The following is a 24,095-nucleotide window of genomic DNA, read 5'->3' as shown; positions in this document are numbered from 1 at the left end:
GAAGCAGTTATGCAGTCTGTAGTCAGGATTCTGCCATGCGGCCTGGGCTGCTTTGATCGTGCCCGCGCCAGCTGGCTCTGAAGCAGTGGTTCTCAACCTTCCTAATGCTGCGACCCTTTAATACAGTTCCTCATGTTGTGGTGACCCCCAACCATAAAATTATTTTCGTTGCTACTTCATAACTGTAATTTTGCTACTGTTATGAATTGTAATGTAAATATCTGATATGCAGAATGTATTTTCATTGTTACAAATTGAACATAATTAAAGCATAGTGATTAATCACAAAAACAATATGTAATTATATATGTGCTTTCTGATGATCTTAGGAGACCCCTGTGAAAGGGTCGTGCGACCCCCAAAGGGGTCACGACCCACAGGTTGAGAACTGCTGCTCTGCAGCCTCCGAGTACTCTGCCTTGCTGACCTGGACTCTGGACTCTTGGAACTCAGGACATAAGGAGAGGACATTCTCTTAGGACTTGTGCCTTTCCTGGACTTCACCATGGTCCAGCATAACACGGTGCATGTTTTCCAGGACTATTACATGGAGGCTGATGACAATGTACCCCAGATCCTGAAGGAGAGAGCTGACAGATAACGAATGGGGAACTATTGGGCTTGGTTATGGTTAATAGCCTTTTGGGGAGCGAGAGAAGTGCTAGGTCTCGTGGGAAAACAGTGCTCCAAGCTGAAGTGCTCCCAGCCTCCCCAAGGTTGGATGTTATAAAGACCTGTTTTTCTTAACACTAATTATTGGGTCATACACTAAGGCGCCACATGAATGAGCCCCGCTTTGCTCAGTAACAGTTTTAGACAATGAGAGAGACAGAGACACACAGGCAGATACCAACAGACATGGAGGAAGATTTGGGAGACAGGAAACTGAGAGGGTGGTGAGACATTACAGGTTCTGACATACAGCAGGACTTAAACCCACAGCCTGACCATGGCTGCTGCCAGCCAAGTTGGCCCTTTTGAGCTAGTTAAAAGAAAGGCACCCCCACTGGGTTTCAAAGCCAAGTGCCCTAGTGCAGGGCCTGATGGGGGACTCAAATGTTGGAAAAGTTTAGTTTCAGATTAATAGCTAATACACTTAGTAATCAATGTATGTATAAAGCTATTTCAGGAACTGGAGGTATGACCCACCTTGACTCCAGGAGACCGTAAGCGACCTTTGTGCCTCAGGAGGACTGCAAGCAATCAAGGCGGTATCTGAGTCATTGTTTTCCAGGGTGAGACACCACTGCCCAGGGTGCAAGGACCACCACCCAGGACACAAATGAAAGCATGCTGCGCTTTTATCTGATTAACATTTTCCCTGAATTCCAAACCCCTTACCTATACTTTTCTTCTTATAAAAAGGGCCCGTCTATAATGGAATTGAAAACAGTCTGTTAGGGTACAAACCCGCTGTCAGATCGCCGACCCTCTGAATAAAGTGCCCATAAGGATTCACTCCCTGTCTCTGCTTATTGGGTCCGGTAGAAGACAGGCAGCACGAACACCAGCTTTTCCAGTTTCAGGCCCACCTGCACAGCCAGGCATGGCAGCCCTCCCCATGGCTATCTGTGCACCCAGGAGGGGACGGCAACTTTAAATGCCATCCAGTCCTCAGGTCTGGCCCACAGATGCATCTGTGCTTCCCTTGAAACCTTTCAGAAACACCAGGGCCTTCTCCATGTGGCACGAGCCTGATCCCAGCCCTCTGTGCTTAGGCGCCAGGCCTCCCACATAGCACATCCTCTGGCCATGTCACCGCTGACTTCACTACCCATCCTCAGAGGCCAGCCCAGGACCCTTCTGTGCTGCGAAAGGCCCTCACGCCTGTGCCTGCTTCCTGCCCCAGCACCAGCAGCCACCCACTCCCAGCCACACAGACCTTCCACTCCGCAGATCATGGGAAGCGGGTGAGGGTAGATGCAGATGTGGCATGACCCTCACTTGACAAAGAGGGAAAGGCAGAAGCAAAGACCCTCTTACTGAACCAAGGTCTCTGACCCTCACTCCTCATAGCCTTAGCCTGAGTGGGGCCTGGCCTACCGTGACCCACTGCAGCACTGGTCTGGGCCCAGGAGCCGCTGGCTGGCCCCATCCAGAGCAACAGGGCAGGAGACATGAGTTCCGTCCTGTTGTGCCCTGGGCCCCAGGATTCCCTACTCTATCGGGCATTGCTGACAGCAGTTTTGGGTCCTCTTAGGAAGGGGAAGGAGGAGAAGTATCCTCACGTGGTCTGTGCAGGGGAGTGCAGGGTTCTAGGTACAACCAGGGATCCCATTGGCTGCCCTCCAAGCCCTCACTCTTTCTCTACAGTCAATACTCTGGGAGGAAATGATCAGGGCACAGGGGAGTACATAGTCACAGGGCTGTGTCCCAGCTGACTCAGGACAGCAGCCCAGATGGGCCCTTCCACCATCATCCAGCTCAGAGGCTGAGTCAGGGATTTCAGGGGCCATGGCCAGGAAGCCCAGGAGAAAGACCCCAGCCCACTCATGGACCACCTGCTCTCTCCAAGGTTGAGGGGATGGGGGAGATGGGGACTTCACTTTCACAGGGGCTGTGCGGAGGCAGGAGGCCAGTCACTACAGTCTCCCTGTTCCCACCCCAAGCATGTGCTGCGAATCCCACAAACAGCTGTTATCTATCACGTGATTGAGAGAGGCCGCCATATTCTGATACTGAACTTCAGCTCTACAACAGGCCTCAGGCAAGACACAGGGTGGACCATGGGGAAGGCCAGACAGGGTCTGTAAATAGCAGTGTGTGTGTTGAGAAAAGTTGGGGATACTGTGAAATCTCTGATATGCCAGAGCCTCAAAGGCTGGACCCACAGGGAAGGGAGGAACCCTGGTTCTACCTGGAGCCCACAGCACCTCAAGACAACAGCACCTCCTGGTGTCCAAAGCAGGCCAGCCCTCCCTCCCGTTGGATCACCAATATGAGGGTGTGCCCCTTCATGGCCAGTCCGGGCACAGCATCATGAGCTGCCAACTCAAGCCCACCCTTGCTGCTGGGATTAGGTAGAGTTCGGCCTTCTAGCTGTCTAGACCTCCCCTGCCCAGGACATGCAGAGGCGTCAGGGGCTGAGCATGGCAGAGTGGGCTGCAACCAAGGCAGAAGGACAGGGCCCTTCTGCATCGACCCCAGGGACCCCTCACCTGCCCCCAGTACAGCTCCGGAGGCAGTCCCCACGGTCCCAGGTCTGCTTTCCTGGCTTTGTCCCTGTGCTGGCTGGGCAGGAACTTCCTGCTAGAGAATTACCGGATCCTCACTGTGAGGCCACAAGCCTGGCCTGGGAACTCAGGCGAAGGGAAGTCAGGGACACTCCTGATGACAGGGGCAGATCTGGGACAGGGGTCCTTCCCCACCTCTGGTCAGGTGCACAAACCTCCTGTCCTTCTGCTCAGATGCCCCACCGAAGCCTAGGGCTCTGCAGCCTCACAGGCACAGACTGGGGATTCGATTGAGACCCCAGATAAACTGAGCTTGTGCTGGGTTGAAGATGAGGGGCAGGATCCACAGACTGCCAGCCAAGGGGGCCAGAGTCAAACTGGGCTTTATTCAAAACATCACAGGCCCGAGTCTGATTGGTAGGAACAGTCTGCTGGTCAGGCCCACCCTGCAGACACATTGACACCATTTATCCCAAGACCCCCTGGTCCCAGGAACTCTTTGGGTGTTCCCTAAGAAGAGGGGGCTACATCCCTGTGCAGGTTCAGGGGTTGGGAGAAGGGCAGGCTTGGGCCAGCCCCAGCTTCACTCTGGAGGACCGTTTCCCATCTCATCCATGTCTTCAAGGAGCAGGTGCTGGGAGCGGAAGTGGGTGGAGGCAGATGCCTCAGCACCTTGGGGCTTCCCCTCCGGGCCGCAGCCCAGAACCTCCCCACCTACCCAACAAAGACAAGCACCCTGAGGCCACCTTTTCCAGGCCCTCCACCATGTCCCCACAGCTGACCCAAACCCAGCAACCCTGAGCCACCTCCCTTCCATAAAGTGGAGGGACCTTTCTCCCTCCAACTTGGGGGATTCCTTTGAAGCCTTAGGGATCCAGCACCCCAGCCAACCCCTCCCTGTCCTCACCTCTGTGTTAGACACCACCCCAAGGGGGCTCTGCACCCTTCTCTCCATCCTAGGGTGGTGCTTCAGCTGCCTCAGTGCCCCTCTCTCAGGTCCCCAGCATTCCCCAAATGCTGAGGGGCAGCTTCCTTCCCCATCAGCTTGATGTCCCTGAGGACAGATAAGGAGAGTAGGGGATGGTAATGAGGACAAGGTCTCTGAAACACCCACAGGAGGAAGATATTCCTGAGGCAACTGTGTCCCCAAAGTAAGGACTGGGCTGGGCCAAAGCTAACTACCTGTATGAGTTAGGAATCTGTAGCACAGTCCTGTTCCCCACAGCACAGAGGGGCGCCCTGTGACACAGGCATCTGGGCTCGGGACAGTGAAAAGAGAGACAGCACTGGCCGGTGTGGCTCAGTGCATTGAGTGCCGGTCTGCGAACCAAGGGGTCACCGGTTCGATTCCCAGTCAAGGCACAGGGCACATGCCTGGGTTATGGGCCAGGTCTCCAGTTGGAGGTGCATGAGAGGCAACCACATTGATATTTATCTCCCTCTCTTTCTTGGTCCCTTCCCCTCTCTAAAAATAAATAAATAAAGTCTTTAAACAAAAAAAAAAAAAGAAAAGGAAAGGAAGATAGACCCACACAGAGGGCGTCTGCCCTGTGCAGGTGAGGGGTGTGCACTCCTCGTCCCATCTGATTCTCCTGACAGTCCCCTTTCACAGGCAAAGGAACCAAGGCCTACATTCAAAGTCACAGAGCAAGTCAATGTCAGAGAAGCGACTTGGACTAGAGACTGGCCTCTGAACCCTAGTCTCTTTCCTTCTGGAAACCACGCAGACCAACAGGGCACATGTTCACTGCATGAACGAATGAACTGATGAATGAATAGAAATTAACTAAGAAAGGATACCGACAGATTTTTCAACAACAGATGCATCAATGTGCACTCAGAGAAGCTGGGACAGGCATGTTTAAGGCTGATGTCAAGGAGGGTGGGCAATGGAGGTCCTTGGTGTGACGCAACAGGATAATTCCCCGATACCTGTGTGTGTTTGTGGGAGTAGGCATGGGTGTGAATGGGAGAAAAACTAGAAAATGAGCAACATTGTGTGAGTTATAGATGTATCAGAAAGTCTCAAGGCCACCTAGTCAAGGTCCCTCATTGTACAGATGAGGAAACTGGGGCCCAGAGAGCAAAAAGGACCTGTCTAGGCCACAGAGCAAGTGAATGGTAAAGTTAAGCCTCGAAAGTGGCCATTTGGACTCTGAGTCAAATGTGAGACAGACAGACTGATGAAAAAGTGTGTGTGAGTACAGGGGGTCACAGTCCTGCTCTCAGAAATACTACTACCAAGAAGGGATTATGCCTTCCCTACCCAGGCAAAGGGGAAGGGGATTGGGGCTAGAGCCAGGGCCAGGGCTGGCAGAGATGGCAGGCCTCCAGCCCCACTTTTGTCTGTGTCCTCAGGCTGGGCTGCATACCTGGCCATCCACAATGTCTGCCTCCTCCAGAGTGCCCTCTGGATGGATCAGGGGCCCCCGGCCCTCGTGGCTGCCCATCTTCCAGAGGCGTGACTCCTGCTGTACTACCAGAAACTTCTTTACCTCTGACTTCATGAAACCTGAGAGCCAAAGAGATGGGCAAGGGACAGGCAGGAATAGGGTGAAACAAACTGCTGGAGTTCGAAGGAAGGCAGGTGGCTTTGGCTCTCCAAACCTCATCCTGGCCCTGTGCAGTCCCCGGCCACTTCAGCCATAGCACTTTCTTCAGTTATTACCTGGAGCCAGCCAGACATCACCTCCCCACCGCCCTGCTTTCCTCCAAGAAACTCACTTTCCATGGGCTCCCTCCTGAAAGCATGAGTGTGAGTCTCATCGCTTCCTGGGGAGAGCATTCATGGGGCAGTTATCTGGCCCTCTTCAGCCACCAACTCAAGAGCATGGGTCTAGAACTGTCCAAACTGCCTAGGTTCAAGTCAGCTCTGCCGCTTTACTTACTAGCTGTGTGATTGCAGGTGAATTACTTAACCTCTGTGCCTAGTTTCCTCACTGTGAAGTGGAGAATAAATAGGACCTACCTCAGAATCTTAATACATTATATTGTGAAAAGTGCTTAGAAGAGAATATGGCCCATAGAAATGACTATGTGAATGTCAAAAATGCTTTTATATTATCACTATCCCCCACTGTCCTTATCTGCCCTCAGAGACACCCTCTGGTCACAGCAGTGCATATATCATGGGAATGGCCACTGAGAAAGAATTCCAGGCTGGGGAAGGGTGTTGCTCGAGGAGCCAGAGCCCCAGTCACAGCCTTCACCTTGCTGTCTCCCAAACCCTGAGGGAAGAGCACCCTAGCTAGAGCGAGTGTGGCCTCCAGCCCCGCCACGCACTGGCTCCTATCCCGGGAGGCCATCTTATGTCCTATGGTACCACCTGGTGGTAAGAACTGGTATCACACCCACAAGCAAATAGCCAAAATGGGATTCCCTGGGCCTCGGGCATGTTAGGAGAGGGAGGGGTCAGGCACCACACTTACCCACTGTATCTGTTGACCTAAATGTCTTATGCAACGGCGACTGGAGGGTAACGATACCTGGAACACAGAGCTGGAATGAGCTGTCCTCTTCCTCCATTTCCTCTTCCTCACCTTCCTCCTCGTGGGGTAAGCCTTCCTTGATAGGAAACTGACTGTGCGCCAGGTCACTGAGCAGGTGAGAAGGGCCCCAAGCCTGCAGCCCCACCCTTACATAAGACAGAAAGCAGGAGGGAACAGCTCCCAAAAGGTTAAGGAAGGGGACTGCTCTCACCACATATCCTAGACAGATGCAGAGAGGGCCTCACCCAGACCTCCCCCGTTACAACCCCAGCTTGGCCCGCAGACCTTGGCCATGGCGGATTTCTGAAGCTGCTTATACAAGGTGAGGAGGTGGTTCCAGGGAGTTGCCCCCACTCTTACAGAGGCCAGCCTGAGGTCCCCTGTGAAGTACAGTGTCACCAAGAGTCTGATAGCAATGAGGGGTGGCCCAGGCTCAGCAGGGCAGGAACATCTGAACGGGTTGAGCTGAGGGTAAGGTTTTCTTCAGCAAACACGTACTATGTGCCAGGCACAGTTCTGGGCACTTTACAAAGGACATTTCATTTAATCCTTGCAACTGTCTTCTGAGATGGGCACTATAGCATCCTCATTTTAGATGAGGAAACAGACACAGAAAGGGTGAGCGGTTTGCCACCATCACAGTTCAGCACAGTGGAGCTGGAGCTGGACCACAGGCAGCCTGCCTCCAGCGTTCCCTTAGAGTGTGTCCTTCCAGGCCCCACACCCCTGCAGAGGCTTGGAGGAAGGGTTTCTGGCCCGTCCCTACACCTGTGGGCACCACACTCACCGCCCAGCAGACACTCCTTCTCCTCCTCCCTGGGGAAGGCCTCAGGGCTGACCTCCAGTGGTTCTGTGGCCCTTTGCTCCACCTCCAGGGCTCGGGCAAAGTGGCCCCTGATCCTAAAGCATAGTCAGGTGGGAGTGGCAGGCGGGCCCAACACCTCCCGAATCCCCCAAGGCTCTCCGACAGGCCCTGCTCAGCCCCTCCACCCTCCTGCTCCCAGCAGCTCCCTGCTGGGCCCTCTGGGGGCTTCACCCTGGAGGTAGGGTGGCTGAGTGGGAACCAGGAAGGAGAGAGTGGGGAAGGCAGGGTAGAGCGGAGCCAAGGAAGGAGCTGGGACTCGGTGGCAGCCAGTTCACCCTGGCACACTCCCTTCCGATCCCCAGCCGTCTCCTTCTCCTTTTGGAGCCTCCACCCACAGCCCCTTATGCGTGGGAGGACCCTCATTTCTGCTTCCTCTGTGCCTCACCCCACTCCTACACACCGCGTCTTCAGACGCCTCCTCGCCCTTCATTGGTCCATCCTTCCCCCCTAGGTGCCCTGGTCCCGTCCTCAACCCATCCAAGGACTCACGTTCCTGGCACCGCCCCAGCGGGGGCTCTGCCATATTCTTCCCCTAGCTTACATCCAGGCCTTGTCTTAGTACCTTTGCCCCAGGCCCCTTCCCACCACACAGAGCCTAATCCTTCACCTGTCCGAGGTCCCTGTATCCCTGGAGGCCTCCCCTGCCGCCTCCTCCTCCTCCTCTTCCCTCTCCTCCTTCTCAGACAGATTGCCTAGAACCTCCTGGCTTCCTCTGGGCAGAACTGACTTTACATCTATACCCGGGGCCATGATGCTCAAGACCCCCATGAGAGTGGGGGTCTGGGCCTCCATGTCCCTCATCCCAAGTCCCAAGGGATCATGCTGTGGCAGGGCCTCAGAGAGGGCATGGGCCACAGTGACTGGTGGCCTGGGGTCCTTCCTCCGCAGTCCCTCCTGGCAGTCTGACATCAAGGACACAGCAGCCTGCTCTTTCGACCAGCACGGCTGTGTCTGATCTCCCAGCAGGGCCTTGTCAGAGCTCTTTGGGCTGCCCTTGCTCCCCATCTGGAACACAGAGGAGCAGCCCAAAATTTGGGATCCAGGGGTTGGAGCAGGGCTCCCCATCCTGAGAGGGACGCTGACTCAGAGGGAGGGGCAGGAACAGCCTCCCCAGGACCAACTGCTTAAGAACAGGATGAGTTTTCAAATTAAAAGCTCCCGTCGGAGTTCTAGAAGGCAAAGGTCAGGCAGGTGGGAGGTGGGGAGTGATAGGGGATATGGGGGGAGGATTAACTGGGGACGGAAAGGGCGGTGGGTTGATAAAGCAGGGGAGGAGGCATAGGGAGCCAGTCTGGGGGTGGTTGGTGCGGAAGCATGTGGGTGGGGAGTGGGAAGAGGAGGCTGGGGGCACCCAGACCCTGAGAATGGGGCAAGGGGCCTTGAAGACTTGGCACACCCTCTCTACCTGGCTGGTCCTTCCAGGCTGTGGCTGCTTCTGTTCTTGAGGACCATTGCTGGCAGCCAGGTACGATCTGTCCTCCCTCTTCTCTTCCCTCTGAGCAGTCAGCCTGCACGTGCCTAGGTGCAAGCGCAGACATCGCGGTTTTCATCTGTTTACCTGCCTATCAACTTCAGGGTTTCTATATCCAGCGACCACTGAGGTGCCTGGTATACCTAGCTGCATACTGAATCTCAGTTTCGTATTATTATCCCCCCGAGCACCCCCACGGATGTCGTGAGCATCATGGCCGCGGGTACAGATGTAAAGTCAGTTCTGCCCAGAGGAAGCCAGGGGGTTCTAGGTAATCTGTCTGAGAAGGAGGAGAGGGAAGAAGAGGAGGAGGAGGAGGCAGCAGGGGAGGTCTCTGGGGATACAGGGACCGCAGTGATTTTGGGAGCGTTCCTTGCACCAGCTGAGCTTCGGCTGGTTCCTCTGTACAGCGGGTGTAGTTGAGGGCACCTACTTCCAAGGGTTGTTGAAAAGATTCAATGAGACAATGCTTGCTGAAGTGCATGGCACCGGTGGTGCTCAAGAAACGTCGCCATCCTGGCTTTTCTTTTTTTTAACTGGTATTGACTGATGGGAGGGAGAAAAGATCGAGGGTCAGGGGTGGGCAGAGCAGTAAGGGAGGAGGAGTCTCTGGAGCGGCGGGGCCGTGGGTTGCGGGGAGAAGCCCAGTCCGCCCCCAGGCTGAGAGACGGTACATCCGCATCCGGCGGCCCAAGAGCGACTTCCTCTAGAGGGAGCTGATTGGAGCGGGAGCCGCCGGCACCTCTGTGGTCGCTGAAGCCTCTCGGGTCCTCAGGGCCGCGCTGGGACGAGCAGAGGCTGCGTCCAGACACCAGGCGTTCACTGACACCTGTCCCTGGAATCTGGCCCTGGGCACCTCCCCCTGGAGCAGCCCCTGGGGACCTTCAGCGTCGGCCCTGCCGAGCCATCCTGAGCCTAGGCCAGGGTCTGGGCAGGTAAGCAGGGAGGTTCCTGCCCATCCTTTCTACTCTCGGCAACCCCAGGCTCAGGTGGGGCAGGAAGCCCCCTGGAAGCCGAGTGGGGAGGGGGAGGCTTGCCCAGGCTGCTTCGCCAACTCCTGCTGGGGGCCTGATCCAGCAAGAGCTCCCTCTGGCTGCCCCTCATGCCTTGGCCCCGGGTGCCTGAGAATGGGGTGTGGAAGAACCAAGTCTTTTAGCAGTCTGGGGGACAGGAATGGAGGTCAGAGCCAAGGTCAAGGGCTTGAGGAGAACTCCAACCGCACTTTCTGCTGCCCCAGGAGCCCTAGATTGTGTCTGCAGCCCAGCCAGGCATTTCGACTGGAGAACATCCTGGGCTCTGCAAGTCCCGTGGGTGGGGTGCAGGAGACTGTCCTTACCGGGAAGTCCTGCCACTTGGACGGGGGCAGGGGTAGGCCCGGGACAGCAGAGGCCTCTGGTCCTGGGGCTGTGGTAAGGCTCCAGCCGCTCTCCAGCAGTGATCCCTAGGAAAATGCGAAAGGGGGTTTAGGTGCAGCCAGCATCCCCTGGCCCTCTTGTCCTGGGGTGCTCGGTTTTGGGGACCAGAGGAGAGACAAGGGCATCTTCTTCCAGAAAGAGCTACCGGGATGGGTGGGGGGGTGCCAGACAAAGGCCTATTTTGAGGAGCGCCCAGGGATGGAGGAGGGAGGGTCTGCTTTCTCCCTGGCCCCACCCTGAGAAAGGAGGGATGGAGAGCTCAGTGCACTGGTGGCCCATGCCTCCCCCATCTTCTTTGGAAGAGCCCTTGGGGCACTTTCAAAAGGGCCCTGGGCTGAGAGAAAAGGGGGCAAGGGAGGGTACCCCGGCCTTGCAGGGAGAAAGGGTGGCTCTGCCTGGCCTAGATGGGGTGTACCCTCCCCAGGAACGGAGGGAGGGGCACTCCTGCCTGGGAGGTGCAGAAGCTTGGTGGGGAGGTGGGGGATGAATGGAGTGCGAATTGAAAGTGAAACAGCTCACATCCAGGAACTACTCCGTGTCAAGGGTTCACAGAGCAGATCTGGGCTGTGGCCCAGCTGGGCAGGAGAGCAAGTGTGGGCTGAGGGGGTACCTGTGTGTGAGGAAGGTTGGGGGACTGAAGAAGGCCCTGGTTCTTGGGGGTTCCCTCAGCTGACTGCAGGGCAGGAATGGGAAGGCACTGGCCAGACCTAACCAGGGAAAGCTGCCCTGGAAAGGACATCCTCTGAGATCCACAAACTGGAAGATAAATCTTAAATGAGTGTTGAGTATATGGTCTCATGGAAAGAAAACCAGCCTGACTCTGACCAGCTATGTGGCCTTGGGCACTAACCTCTTTGTTCCTCATTTTTTCCACCTGTAAAATGGGTGTGATGACGCTTACCTTGCTGGGTTAATGTGTGATTTCATTGTCCAACACCCCCTGGGTGTTCGTACATGGTAGAAGTATACCATGGGCGCTCAGAAATGCTTGTGGCTATCAGGCCTGAGTTGGAAAACAGGTGCGCTCTGACCAGCCTAGGGGCAGTGGGACCTTTGAGGACGACCTCCATGGGTCATTGGCTGGAAGGTGGCAAGCTTGAGGTAAACATGTGCTGGGCAGGGTACAGGGGGCTCCAGGAGGGAGGTGAAATGTGGCTTGAGAAGCACTGGGACACTGCTGCAGCCACCTCTCCTGTGGCCCTGGATGCCAGGGTGCAGATCCCTTGGTGTGAGTCTTGGCTGCCTTGCTTTTCTTATCCCTGGGCTGCCCTACAGTGTTGCCAGTGAAATAGGAGTGGATGAAGCTGGGGCTATGGAGTCTTTCTGGGAGTCCAGGCTCCCTCACTCCTGTGTGACTGTGGAAACCTCTTGTCAGTAGTTCCTGCTTGTCCTCACTTCTGCCTTTTCTCACCCATCCCCACAGACTAACACTGCCCTCCACCGGGACCTGAAAAATGGCATCTGGGCAAGGACCAGGCCCTCCCAGGCAGGGGTGTGAAGAGCCTGCCCCATCTTCCACTTCAGGTAAGGGTCTTTCTGCCCCCTCACCCATTCCATGACCACCATGGCCATCTGTGAGGACAGAGAGAACAGCAATGGACAGGTCCAGACAGGGCTTATGGGCAGGCTCTCCTGCCTCAGTTTACTCACCGTGAATATAGGAGAAAATATCTCCCCACACAATGCAGGTGGCCTATTGGGCTCAGGCTAGTGAGGTCAAGGTTAGGCCCTGGGAGCAGGGAGGAGCCTGGGTTTGGGGTTTTGCAGAGGCTGGGCACAGTGCCATCCCAGGGTGGGCAGGGGGTGGGATGGGGTGAGGAGAAGGAAGAGTGGGGAGTGACTGGCCTATCCCTGCAGTAGGAGAAATAAGGAAGTAGTTGGCTTATCAGAGAGTCAGGTCTGCTCTACTGGGAAAATGATTGTTACTGCTCTGGGGAGGAAGTAAGATGGCTGCCCTTCCTTCTTCCAAAGGGACCATCAGAGAAGCCTGCAGTTCACAGTCACAGGCTATTCCCTGGACTTTGGTTCAGTCCCAGGTCTGTCACTATTTTCCTATGTGACGTTATGGCCCCATATTCCCTAAGTCGTATGGGCTGGGTCTCTGTGCACACTAAACTTGGGGCCCAAATACCTGGGGTTTTATCCTAGCTCCACTGCTTATTCTAGCTGTGTGACCTTGTGCAAGTTACATCCCCCTCCCCATGCCTCAGTTCCCTCATCTACTTCCCAAGGCTGTTGTGAGGATTAAATGGGGAGTGCAGGAAGACTAACCCACACAGAGTAAGTACTAGGTGTTAGCTAAGAGGCAAGGACAGCTGTGGCCTTGAGAAAGAGTAACCTTCCCCAAACCTGACTCCCGGCTTTGATCCTCAGAGGAGCAGGTAGCCCGGGACACAGAGGATGTTTTCCGCAGCTACGTTTTTTACCGCCATCAGCAGGAGCAGGAGGCTGATGGGGCTGCTGCCCCTGCTGACCCGGAGATGGTCGCCTTGTCCCTGGAACCTGCCAGGTGAGCAGCAGCCCCACAGGGCTATCTTCAGCAAGGCGGAGGTTCATATGGGGTCGCCATGCAGGTTCTGGGAGCTGGGGAGGCCTGGGGGTGGGGGTCTTGCCCTTCTTTAGTTGTTGTTCCTTTTTCATCTTGGGCTCCCACCCCCATGGAGGACTTTGTCCCTAGGCCCGACCCTTGTGTCTGTCTGAGAACACTGTCAGGACCTCCAAGGAGGGGTACACAAGGCCAGGGACATCTTGGGCAGAAGCCCTAGCCGTGAGCCTGGGCCCCCGGCCTGATTCCTGTCCGTCGCTCACCTGTGGCCTCCTGCTCCTCCAGCACCATGGGGCAGGTGGGTCGGAGGCTTGCCATCATTGGGGACGCCATCAATCAACGCTATGATGAGGAGTTCCAGACCATGTTGCAGCACCTGCACCCAACTGCAGAGAACGCCTATGAGTATTTCACCAAGATCGCCTCCAGGTAACCCTGGCTACTGTCTGCTGTGCTGTCACCACCATGCTGTGCCCCGCCCAACAGATGGAAACACACACTTCTCTGTCAGTGTCAGGAGACATGTTTGCTGTCCCCATGTCTGTGTTAACTCACATGTCTTTGCTCGCTGGGTCCCAGACTCCTCATCTCTGGTGCATGAGCTCAAAGTCTGTGAGCTCTGACTCTGCACACTTGACCATTTAGATCAGGACTGCAGAAGGGCCACGGGTAGGGATGTCCCTGAGCCACCTAGCCCATCTTGGACAGAGCTGGCCTTCTGATTTAGAAACACATTTCACACCAAAGATAGTAAGGCTGCCACCTGCTACCAGATCCCGGAAATGGCTTCCATATGCTGTAGCCACACGGACAGGCAGTCAAGTGTGCTGGTTAAAGAGACCAAATGCCTGGGTCATAGCTCAGCTTTGCCACTTACTGGCTTTGTAAAACTTTCCAGCCCTCTGTCTCCTCCTCTATAAAATGGAAGAAATATGCTTAGAACCGTGTCCATACCTACAAGGTGTTAACTGTTGTTACCATCTGGGTCAAGGAGGTCAGCCTCAGGGCAGATTTGAAGCTGGGGGTGAGAGCAGGAGTAAGGAGTAGACTTGGAATTAGTACTCAGAGCTGAAACATCTTGCCCATGTTCTTAGAGGCCACCCTCCACCCCACTGTGATTCCAGGATTTGTCTTAACCTCCTCTTCTGTCCTTTTGTCTCTGCTGTCCCTCCGGCTTCCAGGCCAGCAGCAACACCCACAGGTAATCTCCCTGCGGCCTCTGTCTGCTCTCTCCGTGCTACACCCTCTGTGCCCTTTGTGCCTGCAGCAGTGGGGCCCAGGGTGGCAGCAGCCCCTTCCTGTGCCCTCTCAGCTTTCTCCTTTCGCAGAGACGCAGGCTCTTCTCAAATAGCAGCCAGGCTAGGGCAGCCTCTGCCACCTTGATTCACACCTAAGCGATTTTGCTTTCCAGCTGCAAGAGGGGTGGGGGGACAAAGAGGTGGGAGAGGGAAAGCAGGCTCTGAAGAACCTCCTGGCAGGCTTGCACTGACGGCATCCATGTTCTGCCTGCAGCCTGTTTGAGAGTGGCATCAACTGGGGCCGAGTGGTGGCTCTCTTGGGCTTCGGCTACCGCCTGGCCCTGTATGTCTACCAGCGCGGCCTGACTGGCTTCCTGGGTCAAGTGACCCGCTTCGTGGTCGACTTCATGCTGCATCACTGCATTGCCCGGTGGATCGCACAAAGGGGAGGCTGGGTGAGTGCCCAGCACTGGCAGCCTCGCCTGTGCTGCTGGGGCTGCCCCTCTCCCAGCCCCCTCACACCCTGCTTCAGTCCCTCAGGGCCTGTATACACTGCCAGCCCCTCTGTGACCACTCTGTCTCTCCTGGCAGGTGGCAGCCCTGGACTTAGGCAACGGCCCCATCCGGAACGTGCTGATCGTTCTGGCTGTGGTCCTGTTGGGCCAGTTTGTGGTACGAAGATTCTTCAAGTCATGACCCCAGGAGGGGCTCTTTGGAGTCCCAGCTGAGACCCCTACCTGGACTTCAGCCAAGCCTTCTTCCCTTACTCCCTCCACTGCTGGGGTCCCCCCCTCAAGAGTATAGAAGCTTTATCAAGTGGGCACTCCAGCTTTGAAGAGCCCCTGCTCGGGGGTCAGTCAGGCCTCAGGGGCACCCCAATATTTCATGGTGCTAATGGGCCCCATCTCTGAACTGAGCTCTGTCTTCTGGGCTTCACGGAGGTTGATAACTTGGGGAAACCAGTAACTGGGAGGAACTTTTCCCCAAGAAGGTCTTAATGGTTTTAACTTTTTATGATACCCTTAGGGGGACACCTCCCCCAACCCCATTCCCACCACTTTGCCCCAAGCCAGGACATCTGGGGTATGGGAGTTTGTAGGCCTACCCTGTGTTTCACAGGATTCAGCTGTTCTGGAAGGTCAGAGCATTAGAGCTGGCCCTGGAGCCTAGTCCTGGCCCTTTCAAAGCATTGTGTCCCTCAGGAGCAGGACTGACTGGGTTTGGGGGACAAGGACCTGCTTAACTGTTCCCTCACCCCATATTGCCTTGGCAGTTGAACTCTCAGGGATTTAGGGTCTGGGATGTGGGGTGAGGGTGCAGACCAGAGCTGTCAGGTCCGTCAGGTCCCTCCAAACCTGCCTCCTGAGGTCCTCGGTTCTCCCCCTTCCCCTCACCACTTGCTTCTGATGCCTTCATTACTAGTAAAGGCTGCTTGTCCCATCACTTCATATAAGGAGGGCAGAGGCCTTGGGAGAGTAGAGCGCTGAGGACCCCTCCTTGCGCAGACTCTAGGATTTAGGACTGTGGTTTGTGATTGTTAGGGAAGGGGCCTAGGGAGCTCATCTTGAGGTTTCTGAGTGAGAGAAGGGCTATTAACATCACTAGGAACCCCAAGGTTGGAACCGTCCCTTATGGGCTCGGCACAGTGTAATCTGGGAGTGTAAAGGGGGAACTGAATACTTGACCTCTAACTCCAGGCCTCCACCCCCCTTCACTCATTGCCTAAGCCCCTCCTGTGGGTGGGAGTGAGAGTACCTTGTCTACCTTGCACAGCCCAGATTTGGGAAGAGAAATTGTTGATTAAGCCAAATGCAGGGAGGGGGTGCAGCTGGAACCCACTGGCCACACCCACCCTCTGAGAGTGTCTGAAAATAAACTGCCATACCCCATTCCTACTGGTAATTTTTATATCCTTGGCTACCCCTCTTTTCATTAGGATGAACTGGGAGAACCTGGGCATGCCTGACATTCACCTGGTTTATTACTGAACAAGGTCTCATCTTGGGCTTCCAGAATCCTATAGAGGGCTGGTTGTGGTTCTCCAGCCCCCTAGAATGCCTTGGGCCCTCCACACCTTTAGTCCCTTTTCCAGGCACTCCCCTCATCAGGAAAGTTATCTACCCTCTACGAGAGGTTGGGAGACCTGGAACCATTGGGCTCTGGCTGCAGACCTGGTGGAGCAGCTGCACATGTTTGGGGAGCCCCCACAGGCCACCTCAGGCCTGGATTAAAGTCTTTTCCCTTCCTGGGACCACCACGCACTCTTGGCTCCTGTCTGGGACGCAGTGTCCTAACTTCTGCTTCCCCATGTCCCTCAAGCTAGCACATACACAGCTTTTCATTCTATGACTTTGGTGCTGCATGGGAGTCCCTGTGGGGTGGTAGCCAGGGTTGATAAAAATAACAAGCATGCGGACCTTGAAATGTTCCACAATCTTTCCAGTCCTGGGCATCCTAGTCCCTGTTTCTGACACCTTTCCAAAATGGTCACATGCAGGTTCTAAAAGACTCAGGTGCTTCACTTTCATTCCTGAGAGAATCTTGCCAATCCCCTGCCCATCCAACTTGACCTTCAAATAGTACTCTGACAGACGCAATCATGGAGGGGCCATTCCCCTCCCCTTTCCGACAGCAATGATGGCTGGAAGGGTGGTGGCTACAAGGCATCATGTAATCTGCAGGAAAAGCCCACAGACATTTATGAAACACCGTATGGAAGCGTCATGCTGAGAAATTATCATCTACACCCCATTCGATATAACTAGTGACCTGGTAGGGGGGGGGGGCTCAGTCATCGGGAGCTATCGCTTGCCACCATAATACTGGTTATATGCAAACCTAAGGGGTGCGCGCTGGAGCCGTTGGTGCTCGGTGTTCGAGCACAGGCCCGCCAAGGGGTTAGGTGAGGTGGGGGTTGTCTGTCCGTTCTCTCTGCCACCGCCAGGAGCCTCTGAAGACTGCAGGAGTTGGGCAAACTGCCCAAGCTCAAGATGGCCGCCGCTGCATCAAGCACGTAGGCGTGCCCTCTCGTGGGCGGGGCTTCTGGACGCCTGCCCCTCCCCTCTGGGTTTTGAAAACTGAGGGCCTTCCTGGAAGAGCAGGTGGTTCTGTGGCTGTGGGAAAGGCAGGTGGGCAGTGGCAGGGGCTGTGGTCTCTCTACCCCTGTAAGAAAGGAGTTGGAATGCTGTCCTAAAAGGCACGGGGAGTCCCAAAATGTCTGGGTTTGTGTCTAGCCCGGCCCCTCTACTGCACCCTACTGTTCTGCTGCCAGGAGGAAGTTTCCAAAACCCAAATCCAAGAGTCCTGGAGATGCTGAAACCTGGGACCCAAAAGTTAGGAGTGACAAAACAAGGCAGCTTCTGTGGGGGTACAGGGGAGCAGATGGGTTCTGCAGGTATTAAGGAAGTTAAATTCTCCTCAAAATGTCCTTAGGTTTTATGGTTCTGAAATTGTACAGTGGTTTCGTTTCCACCAAAGAGATTCTCAGTCTGATGCCACTGCACTGGGGCAGGGCAACCATGGCACAAGAGCATGTTCAGGTGGCAGCTACTCAGTTGTGCAGTGTCAGTAGTATAAGCACGTGCCCTGCCCTGTGCCCACTGCCTCTTGCCCCCACCCCATATTACCTGCATGTGTTGCTGTTTTACCCTCTCTGAAGAGTGTTTTATGTCACTGAGTGTTCCACCAAACCCTTTAATTCAAGAAAATCTTATTTTGCTAAAACCACCAGTAAATTGTTTGAAAAAGTTATTACCTAACCATCTGGATAGCATTAAAATAAGTTAAAATTAATTTATTAGGTAATTAAAATTATGAAACCGCCATATCATGCTCCAGTTGTACACACCTCAGATGTAAAGGTCCCTGATCAAAGACACTGGTATACTTTCAGGGATCATTTCTATAGTTTGTTACTAGAGAAGTTTCTCTGAACGTGTAGAAGACCCAGAACCACAAGGGAGGCGTAGTGTTCTCTCCTGAGCATGAAGCTGGCTTTTGGGGTTGCTTTTGCAACTGCTAATGGACATTGGTGATCATTATTCTCTTCCTCTGGGAGAGTAAAGAGAGAGGACACAGTCTGAGTAATTTCTTAAAAAAAGAAAACTTGTAAATATGGGTTTAGTTCAACCTAAGCAGAATAGGTGTTCATAATCTCATGTGTGTGTGTTGTGGGTGGTGGAGACAAACAGACAGAGAATGGAGTTACCAGAGATAATTGAAGGTCAGGGACCAGAAAATCAGCAAGACCCAGCTTCTGGTACATATTCACCATGCCAGATGTTAAGTGGACAAAAAGTAGTGATCTGGCCTATTGAGCACAGGACTGGAAGCAAGTTACTGGCAAATTGTATGAATAATCCTGTAGAGGGGCAACCTCACAGGACCAAGATAAGATGAAGGACCAACTCTGGACTTTTCTGGAAAAGTCCCTTAATAACTGAAGGGACTAAAGCCACAGAATATCCCTTCACCTGGAGTGTGGGATTTGACAACGGATTTGGGCAGGTATCAAATGGATGCCTGAAGGGGTGTGTGTGAAGCATCTGGAGAGTAACATTGAATGGGCATTGATTGTTGAAATCAATTCAGAAATCAGTATACCTCTCAGCTCCACTCATCTCAATTCTTCCTTTGCACACTTGGAATCATTCCCGGTGCCCAGTGCCTCAACTTTTTTTTTTGTTGTCGTTAATGAAAATAAGCTTTATTGCATCAAGTAATAAATACTTACAAAGATGCAAACAGTGTTAGTTATTTTCTTCCAGATGGTTGGACCAACTTACAGGAAACGTGGAACTGAAATATACATACAGTCTTAGGAAAAATTTCGGGGGTCCTTGTTAGGTGAGGTTTGGTAAGTTGCTCTTTCTTCTGTATTTACAACTTGTGCCTTTTTAAAATTGACTTCAAAGCACAAGTAGTCATGCAAGTGCTTAAGCAAAAAAAGTTACTGTGTGGCAAATAGGGACCTGCTACTAGTAAAGCATGCTGCAGTCAGTATGCACTAAAAACAAAACCCTCAGTGTTGTGTTAGCATATGAAGAAAAACCAAGGACAATTTGAGGAACAGAAATGTATTCAAAGAGAAACGCTGCTATCTTGGAGGCAAATTACAGTTTACTGTGAGATAAGTAACTCTGATGTGCATCTTTAAAATCAATGCTTAAAAAAACACCCAGGGTAGTTCCTAACTATATACGTAAATCGTAATCAACTGTAAAATCTCTTCTCCATTTTAGGAACTATAGGCTCAGGGCTAATGAATCATAGGAGTAGAAACCAAACTGTTATCATTTTGAAAACAATTTTTATCTGAACAGGGGAGATGAACTGTAACCTTGGAAGAAGATGGAAAGCCTTCCAGCTGACAAAGCAACTAGGAGGCCTGGTGTTCCTTTCTGTTTCAGCCAAGCACTCCCAAACCAGTCCTCTATCATTGATGATTTCTCATTTTAGTCTCTCCATCACGCTCTTGCTGCCCATGTTAAGTGAGTTGGATCTTTTTCACCAACTGTTTCATGATGCCCAGCAGCTCAGTATATTTGCTCTGAGGCACCTGGGTGTTCCCAGTTCCCTGGATGTAGCCTAGAGACGGTGGTTCATAGTCATTCAGCAGCTTCAATGCCTCACCTTTTTGCAGCCCTGGCTAAGAACACAGTACAAATACAGTTCTTCAAAACTGCTCCACTGCATCAGACAGTGTACCTATTTTGCAGGGTTCACAGCCCTGGCTTTTGCGATGATGGGCTGCATGGAAGCTGGGCTCACCAACCTTCTCACGTTTTGATCTGAACTCCTTTTCATTTCCTATAGACGGTTAGGCTGACAAGAGTGGTAATATTTTCTTGCTAAAGGAGGACCACACCAGGGAGATGCAGGTGCATTTGGCTTGTCCAGCATGTCTGAATTGTGGGTGTGAGTCAGAGTGCAAAGGAGGCACTGGGCTGGGCTTGAGGATGTGGTTCCTGTGTCTACTGAAAAAGAATGAGATTTCCAGGAGCCTGAATACCACTGCTACCAGGCTATGTGTGAGAAGGGATGTGTGCAGGCTAAAAGCCAAGAGCTGTTCTGGTAGAGGTTGGGGAAATGCTCCTGGATGTGATGTGTAATGTCATGGACAAGATAGTCTTCCCCTGACCTTGGATTCATTCTGGGTGGCCCGAACATAGGCTACCTAGAAGTCTCCCCTCTCCCTTCTCTGGATGAGAGGAGCCACATCCAAGCTCAGCTTACCATGAGACTGGGGGCTATTCCAAGTATTTTGTGTCCCCCTCCCTGGCCATCTGGGGACACAGTAATATTCATTCACAAACCTGAGGTGTCTGGTGTTGACACCCTCAGACAACTCCTGTGATGGGCTGGCACCCTAAATCCAGACTATGGTGCAAAGGAGCCTGGTGTTCCTTCATTGTCAAGCCTGCTTTCTCATGCCAGCTCCATACAAAGGTAGAGTAATGGCAGGAAGGCCCTTCTGCTGGAATGCATGCTACAGAGCACGCCCAGCCACCGCTGCCCTGGCCCAGGTCCCTTGGGATAAGAAGAAGATCAGGGGGCCCTCTAATTGACCTCTCATTTTCTCTTTCCCCAGTAAAACTGTAAAGGAAAAACCACTCCTGTTTTCTATGTACTCACACCACTACTGCCCCTACTGACACTTCTGGCCACCAAATGTGTAGAAATGTTTCCCACACCAAGCAGTGCTGTGACACCAACTGGGTATTCTACAATTTAACTCAATTCTGAGTTAAACACCATTTACCTACTGATAAAGTCAGATCCCACAGGTTAAAGGCTCAGTCCCAAAAGACTACAACCACCTCTTGCCCCTGCCCAACTTCCTAATCATCAGTTTCAAGTCCTGTGCTTCTAACCTATTAGCTATAAATAAAAGGTACCCACAACCCCCACCTCAGGTTTGATTCATTTGCTACAGCCATGTACAGAACTCAGGAAAACAGTTTACTTACTAGATTAACTGGTTTATTACAAAAGATATGAGGTAACCACCAGATGGAGAGATACTTAGTGCAAGTGAGGTCTGGAAGGGTTCCAAGCAGAGGAGCTTCTGTCCCCATGGAGTTCAGGGTGTGCCACCCTCCTGACATGTGGATGTATTCTTGTTCACTTACCCCAAGCTCTCCCAAACCCCACAGTTCAGAGATTGCGAAGGAAGCTTCATTACATAGGCGTGGTTGAGTGGGGTGGTGGGCCTGAAAGTTCCAACCCTGTAATCAAGGTTGGGTCTTTTGGTAGCCTGTCCCCATCCCTAGGGGCTTTCCAAATGTCACCTCATTAGCATAAACTCAGGTGTGGTTGAAAAGAGTTTGTTATGAATAACAAAAGGCACCAATTTATATATCACTCTTATCATTTAGAAAATTCCAAGAAGCTCTGTGCCAGGAACAAGGATGAAGATCAAATATACATTTCTTATTATAAAATACAATACCAAAAGCCTATTCCTGAGTCAGGTTAGTAAGAAACTAGGAAAACTCCTTGGCAATTGGAATAGGGAAACTGAGACAGATAGCTGAAAAAAACAAAACAAAACTGGCCAAGCAAATTTACAGCTAGGTACAGAAGGTCCTCAACCCAGGTGCCTGGGCAGTGGGCAAAGGTGGGGGGTAGGGCTCGCCCCCAGTATAACCTTCCCTCCCCTGACCTTTCTTAGGACTGATCATGCAGTTTAGACCCCCCTGACATTTCCTCCCTAGAGATGACATCTAGACCTCGGTTGTGTTTCAATTCCAGGCCCAGAAAAGCAGCAAACCCAGACAAGCTATGCCAAGAATTACCTCAGGACCAGCTGTACTGACTAACCACCCTCTGCCCTGGCGCTGACCAATCAGTGGAGACCACGACCCTGAAAGGACCCACCTGTGGAAAGCTGATGACTATTCTATTGAGACCCTGCCCCTGGGACCTCCCCCTGGCACCTCCCCTAAGATGTCCACCATTAAAAACCCTTAGGACAGAGGACCCAGTGTGCTTTCCCTTTCAGTAGTGCCTCTCCCCTCCCCCTCTTCCTCTTCCTCCCCTACAATACTGCATCTCCCACACTCTAAGGGTCCCCATGAGACTTGCAACCAGGGAGCAGCGGACAGCATCAGCTCATCCCAGGCTGACCCCCCTGCCTCTGTCCCTAAGGCCCCCTTTTTCTGACTTCTTAGTGAGCCAAAGCATCCCAGCCTAGGCTCCTTTCCCCACCTAGTCCCTCTCCTGTTGCTTTTTCTATCCTAGGTCCTTCCTTGTTTCACTGTCCCCAGGCTTTAATAAACATCCTTTCAAAACCATCTATCTGGACTCATGTTGTGAAATCTTTCCTGAATGAAGAACCCACACACTACTGGCCAGCCCTAGGCAGACCCACTCAGGGCCAGGTTCTCTGTCCAGTAATTCCCATGCTATATGATGCTGCAGAGTTTGTCTTGAACCTAAGTGCCAGACAGGAGGAGATTCAGAAGGGTTTTGTCTAATGGGAGAGGTAACTTGAAGAGGATGGGGGAGGGAAAGCTGGGGGCAGGGGAGTTCAGGCAGAATGTCTCAAATGAACTTCTCCTCCTACTTCTCTGGGCCATCCCAGGCACCACGCTTTGTGCCATAGCACCGCCCTCTGCTCACAGCTGCCCTGGGTCAGACACTACTCTGTACACTCTTCACTCCTCAGCTCCCCATTTCTGATTTCCCATTCCCACTTCCAAGGCTCTGGGGTATGTTCTCCATGTTCTAGATTTGGGTGGTGACCCTTCCTCGGGTCCTGTTAGCTCAAATCATCACCAGTATCCCACCACTGCCAAACTGGCTTCACAAAACATGGTTATGTTCATGTCACATCTCCATTTAAAATCTGTGACCATCCTTCCAATTGTGGGCCACTCTCTCCCTCCTCTCATCCCCAGTGCACCTTGGGATCTGATTCAGTCATCTGATGGTTAATAGCCTTGTAAAATATTAAGAACATTTTACTTTAAGTTTTGGAGCCTGGTATAAATATTAGGTCGGCGTCTTATATAGTTTTTTGTGTGTTTTTTTTTTAAAGATTTTATTTATTTATTTTTAGAGAGATGGAAAGGGAGGGAGAGAAACATCAATGTGCAAGAGATACGTACATCAATCAGTTGCCTCTCACACACCCCCAGCTGGGGACCTGGCCAACAACTCAGGCATGTGCCCTGACTGGGAATCGAACTGGCGACCATTCAGTTTGCAGGCCAGCAGTCAATCAATTAAGCCACGCTGACCAGTGCTTCTTATATAGTTTTTAGGCCAGTCCCTCTATATATGAAACCAAATGAGAGTTTATGCTTTTTTTCATTCATTCAATCAACATTTGTTGAGAAGCCTCTATAAAGCCAAATCAAATGGAAAATCTTAGAAATGAGCTCTAGTATTTCTGCTTGTCATATATGTGGATGAAAAAGGGGTTCTACAAAAAATAAACTCACGGGGTAATTTGATCATAAATTTTTAACTGGGTAGTCACACTCCAGGCATATAATTTCTTTGGTAAAAAGTTTATCTTTGCCTTAAGCAAACCTGTCCATTGTTTCTGTGTATCTAGATTAACACACCTTTGAAATGCCTCTTCAGACCCCTCCTTTTAAAGCACCTAATCTTAATTTTCCTGTAATCCAATCCGGCCTTGCTTTTTCCTATGTTCATATAATCTTCCTTACTTTCTCTCCTTAACAGAAGATGCAAAGTGCAATTCTGTGGAGCATTTGAGATCTTGCTTTCAGGCAATGGTCATCAGTTTTGACTCAAATAAACTCTTATAAAAATTCTCTACAAGCTGGTACATTTCTTATGTCAACATATGTGATTTGAGGATATAAATTCTGATTTGTACCTATTGTATTTTGTTGATCAGAATTGCTAATCAAATAATAAGCCTCCATT

General features: G+C 52.4%; 2 protein-coding genes, 1 long non-coding RNA gene and 1 other non-coding gene across 8 annotated transcripts; 2 read left to right on the top strand and 2 right to left on the bottom strand.

Moving 5' to 3' along the window:
* Positions 1 to 3,540: 3,540 nt before the first annotated feature.
* LOC150006839 (putative gametogenetin-binding protein 1) lies at positions 3,541 to 7,121 on the bottom strand. The gene is made up of 4 exons (XM_090280404.1): positions 6,659 to 7,121; positions 5,546 to 5,685; positions 4,081 to 4,227; positions 3,541 to 3,807 (listed from the first exon to the last, which is right to left on the bottom strand). Exons 1-4 carry the CDS (start codon positions 6,696 to 6,698, stop codon positions 3,757 to 3,759), a joined length of 378 nt encoding a protein of 125 aa, XP_090136530.1. The 5' UTR covers positions 6,699 to 7,121; the 3' UTR covers positions 3,541 to 3,756.
* Positions 7,122 to 8,189: 1,068 nt separating this feature from the next.
* Positions 8,190 to 9,524, bottom strand: LOC150006838 (uncharacterized). The gene is made up of 3 exons (XR_016512003.1): positions 9,431 to 9,524; positions 8,932 to 9,044; positions 8,190 to 8,531 (listed from the first exon to the last, which is right to left on the bottom strand). It is a non-coding gene; the product is annotated as an uncharacterized LOC150006838 (long non-coding RNA).
* Positions 8,859 to 22,493, top strand: BAK1 (BCL2 antagonist/killer 1). 5 transcript variants are annotated; one of them, XM_090282218.1, is made up of 7 exons: positions 8,859 to 8,991; positions 11,836 to 11,936; positions 12,786 to 12,921; positions 13,243 to 13,386; positions 14,470 to 14,650; positions 14,787 to 14,867; positions 21,948 to 22,493. In XM_090282218.1, the coding sequence occupies exons 2-7, from the start codon at positions 11,867 to 11,869 to the stop codon at positions 22,035 to 22,037; spliced, it is 702 nt and encodes a 233-aa protein (XP_090138344.1). In that variant the 5' UTR covers positions 8,859 to 8,991; positions 11,836 to 11,866; the 3' UTR covers positions 22,038 to 22,493. The 5 variants fall into 5 exon arrangements, with proteins under 5 accessions (XP_090138344.1, XP_090138343.1, XP_090138347.1 ...); XM_090282217.1 differs by lacking the exon at positions 8,859 to 8,991 and adding an exon at positions 9,655 to 9,932; XM_090282219.1 differs by lacking the exon at positions 8,859 to 8,991 and adding an exon at positions 10,345 to 10,406.
* LOC150006837 (small nucleolar RNA U3) lies at positions 18,074 to 18,279 on the top strand. The gene has a single exon (XR_016512094.1). It is a non-coding gene; the product is annotated as a small nucleolar RNA U3 (small nucleolar RNA).
* Positions 22,494 to 24,095: the final 1,602 nt, after the last annotated feature.

This window comes from Furipterus horrens, unplaced genomic scaffold, assembly GCF_987537825.1.
Source record: "Furipterus horrens unplaced genomic scaffold, mFurHor1.1.pri manual_scaffold_6, whole genome shotgun sequence".
Taxonomy (NCBI): domain Eukaryota; kingdom Metazoa; phylum Chordata; class Mammalia; order Chiroptera; family Furipteridae; genus Furipterus; species Furipterus horrens.
The sequence above is the reverse complement of the archived record's forward strand: the minus strand, read 5'-3'. Positions and strand labels throughout refer to the sequence as shown.

Coding starts and splice junctions, on each gene's coding strand:
- LOC150006839 (XM_090280404.1), bottom strand. CDS start 6,698: ATGGAGGAAGAGGACAGCTCATTCCAGCTCTGTGTTCCAG. Junction 5,686..6,658: donor ATTCCAGCTCTGTGTTCCAG/GTATCGTTACCC, acceptor TTTGGCTCTCAG/GTTTCATGAAGTCAGAGGTA. Junction 3,808..4,080: donor GGGTGGTGTCTAACACAGAG/GTGAGGACAGGG, acceptor TTCCGCTCCCAG/CACCTGCTCCTTGAAGACAT.
- BAK1 (XM_090282218.1), top strand. CDS start 11,867: ATGGCATCTGGGCAAGGACCAGGCCCTCCCAGGCAGGGGTGTGAAGAG. Junction 13,387..14,469: donor TTCACCAAGATCGCCTCCAG/GTAACCCTGGCT, acceptor TTCTGCCTGCAG/CCTGTTTGAGAGTGGCATCA. Junction 14,651..14,786: donor TCGCACAAAGGGGAGGCTGG/GTGAGTGCCCAG, acceptor CTCTCCTGGCAG/GTGGCAGCCCTGGACTTAGG.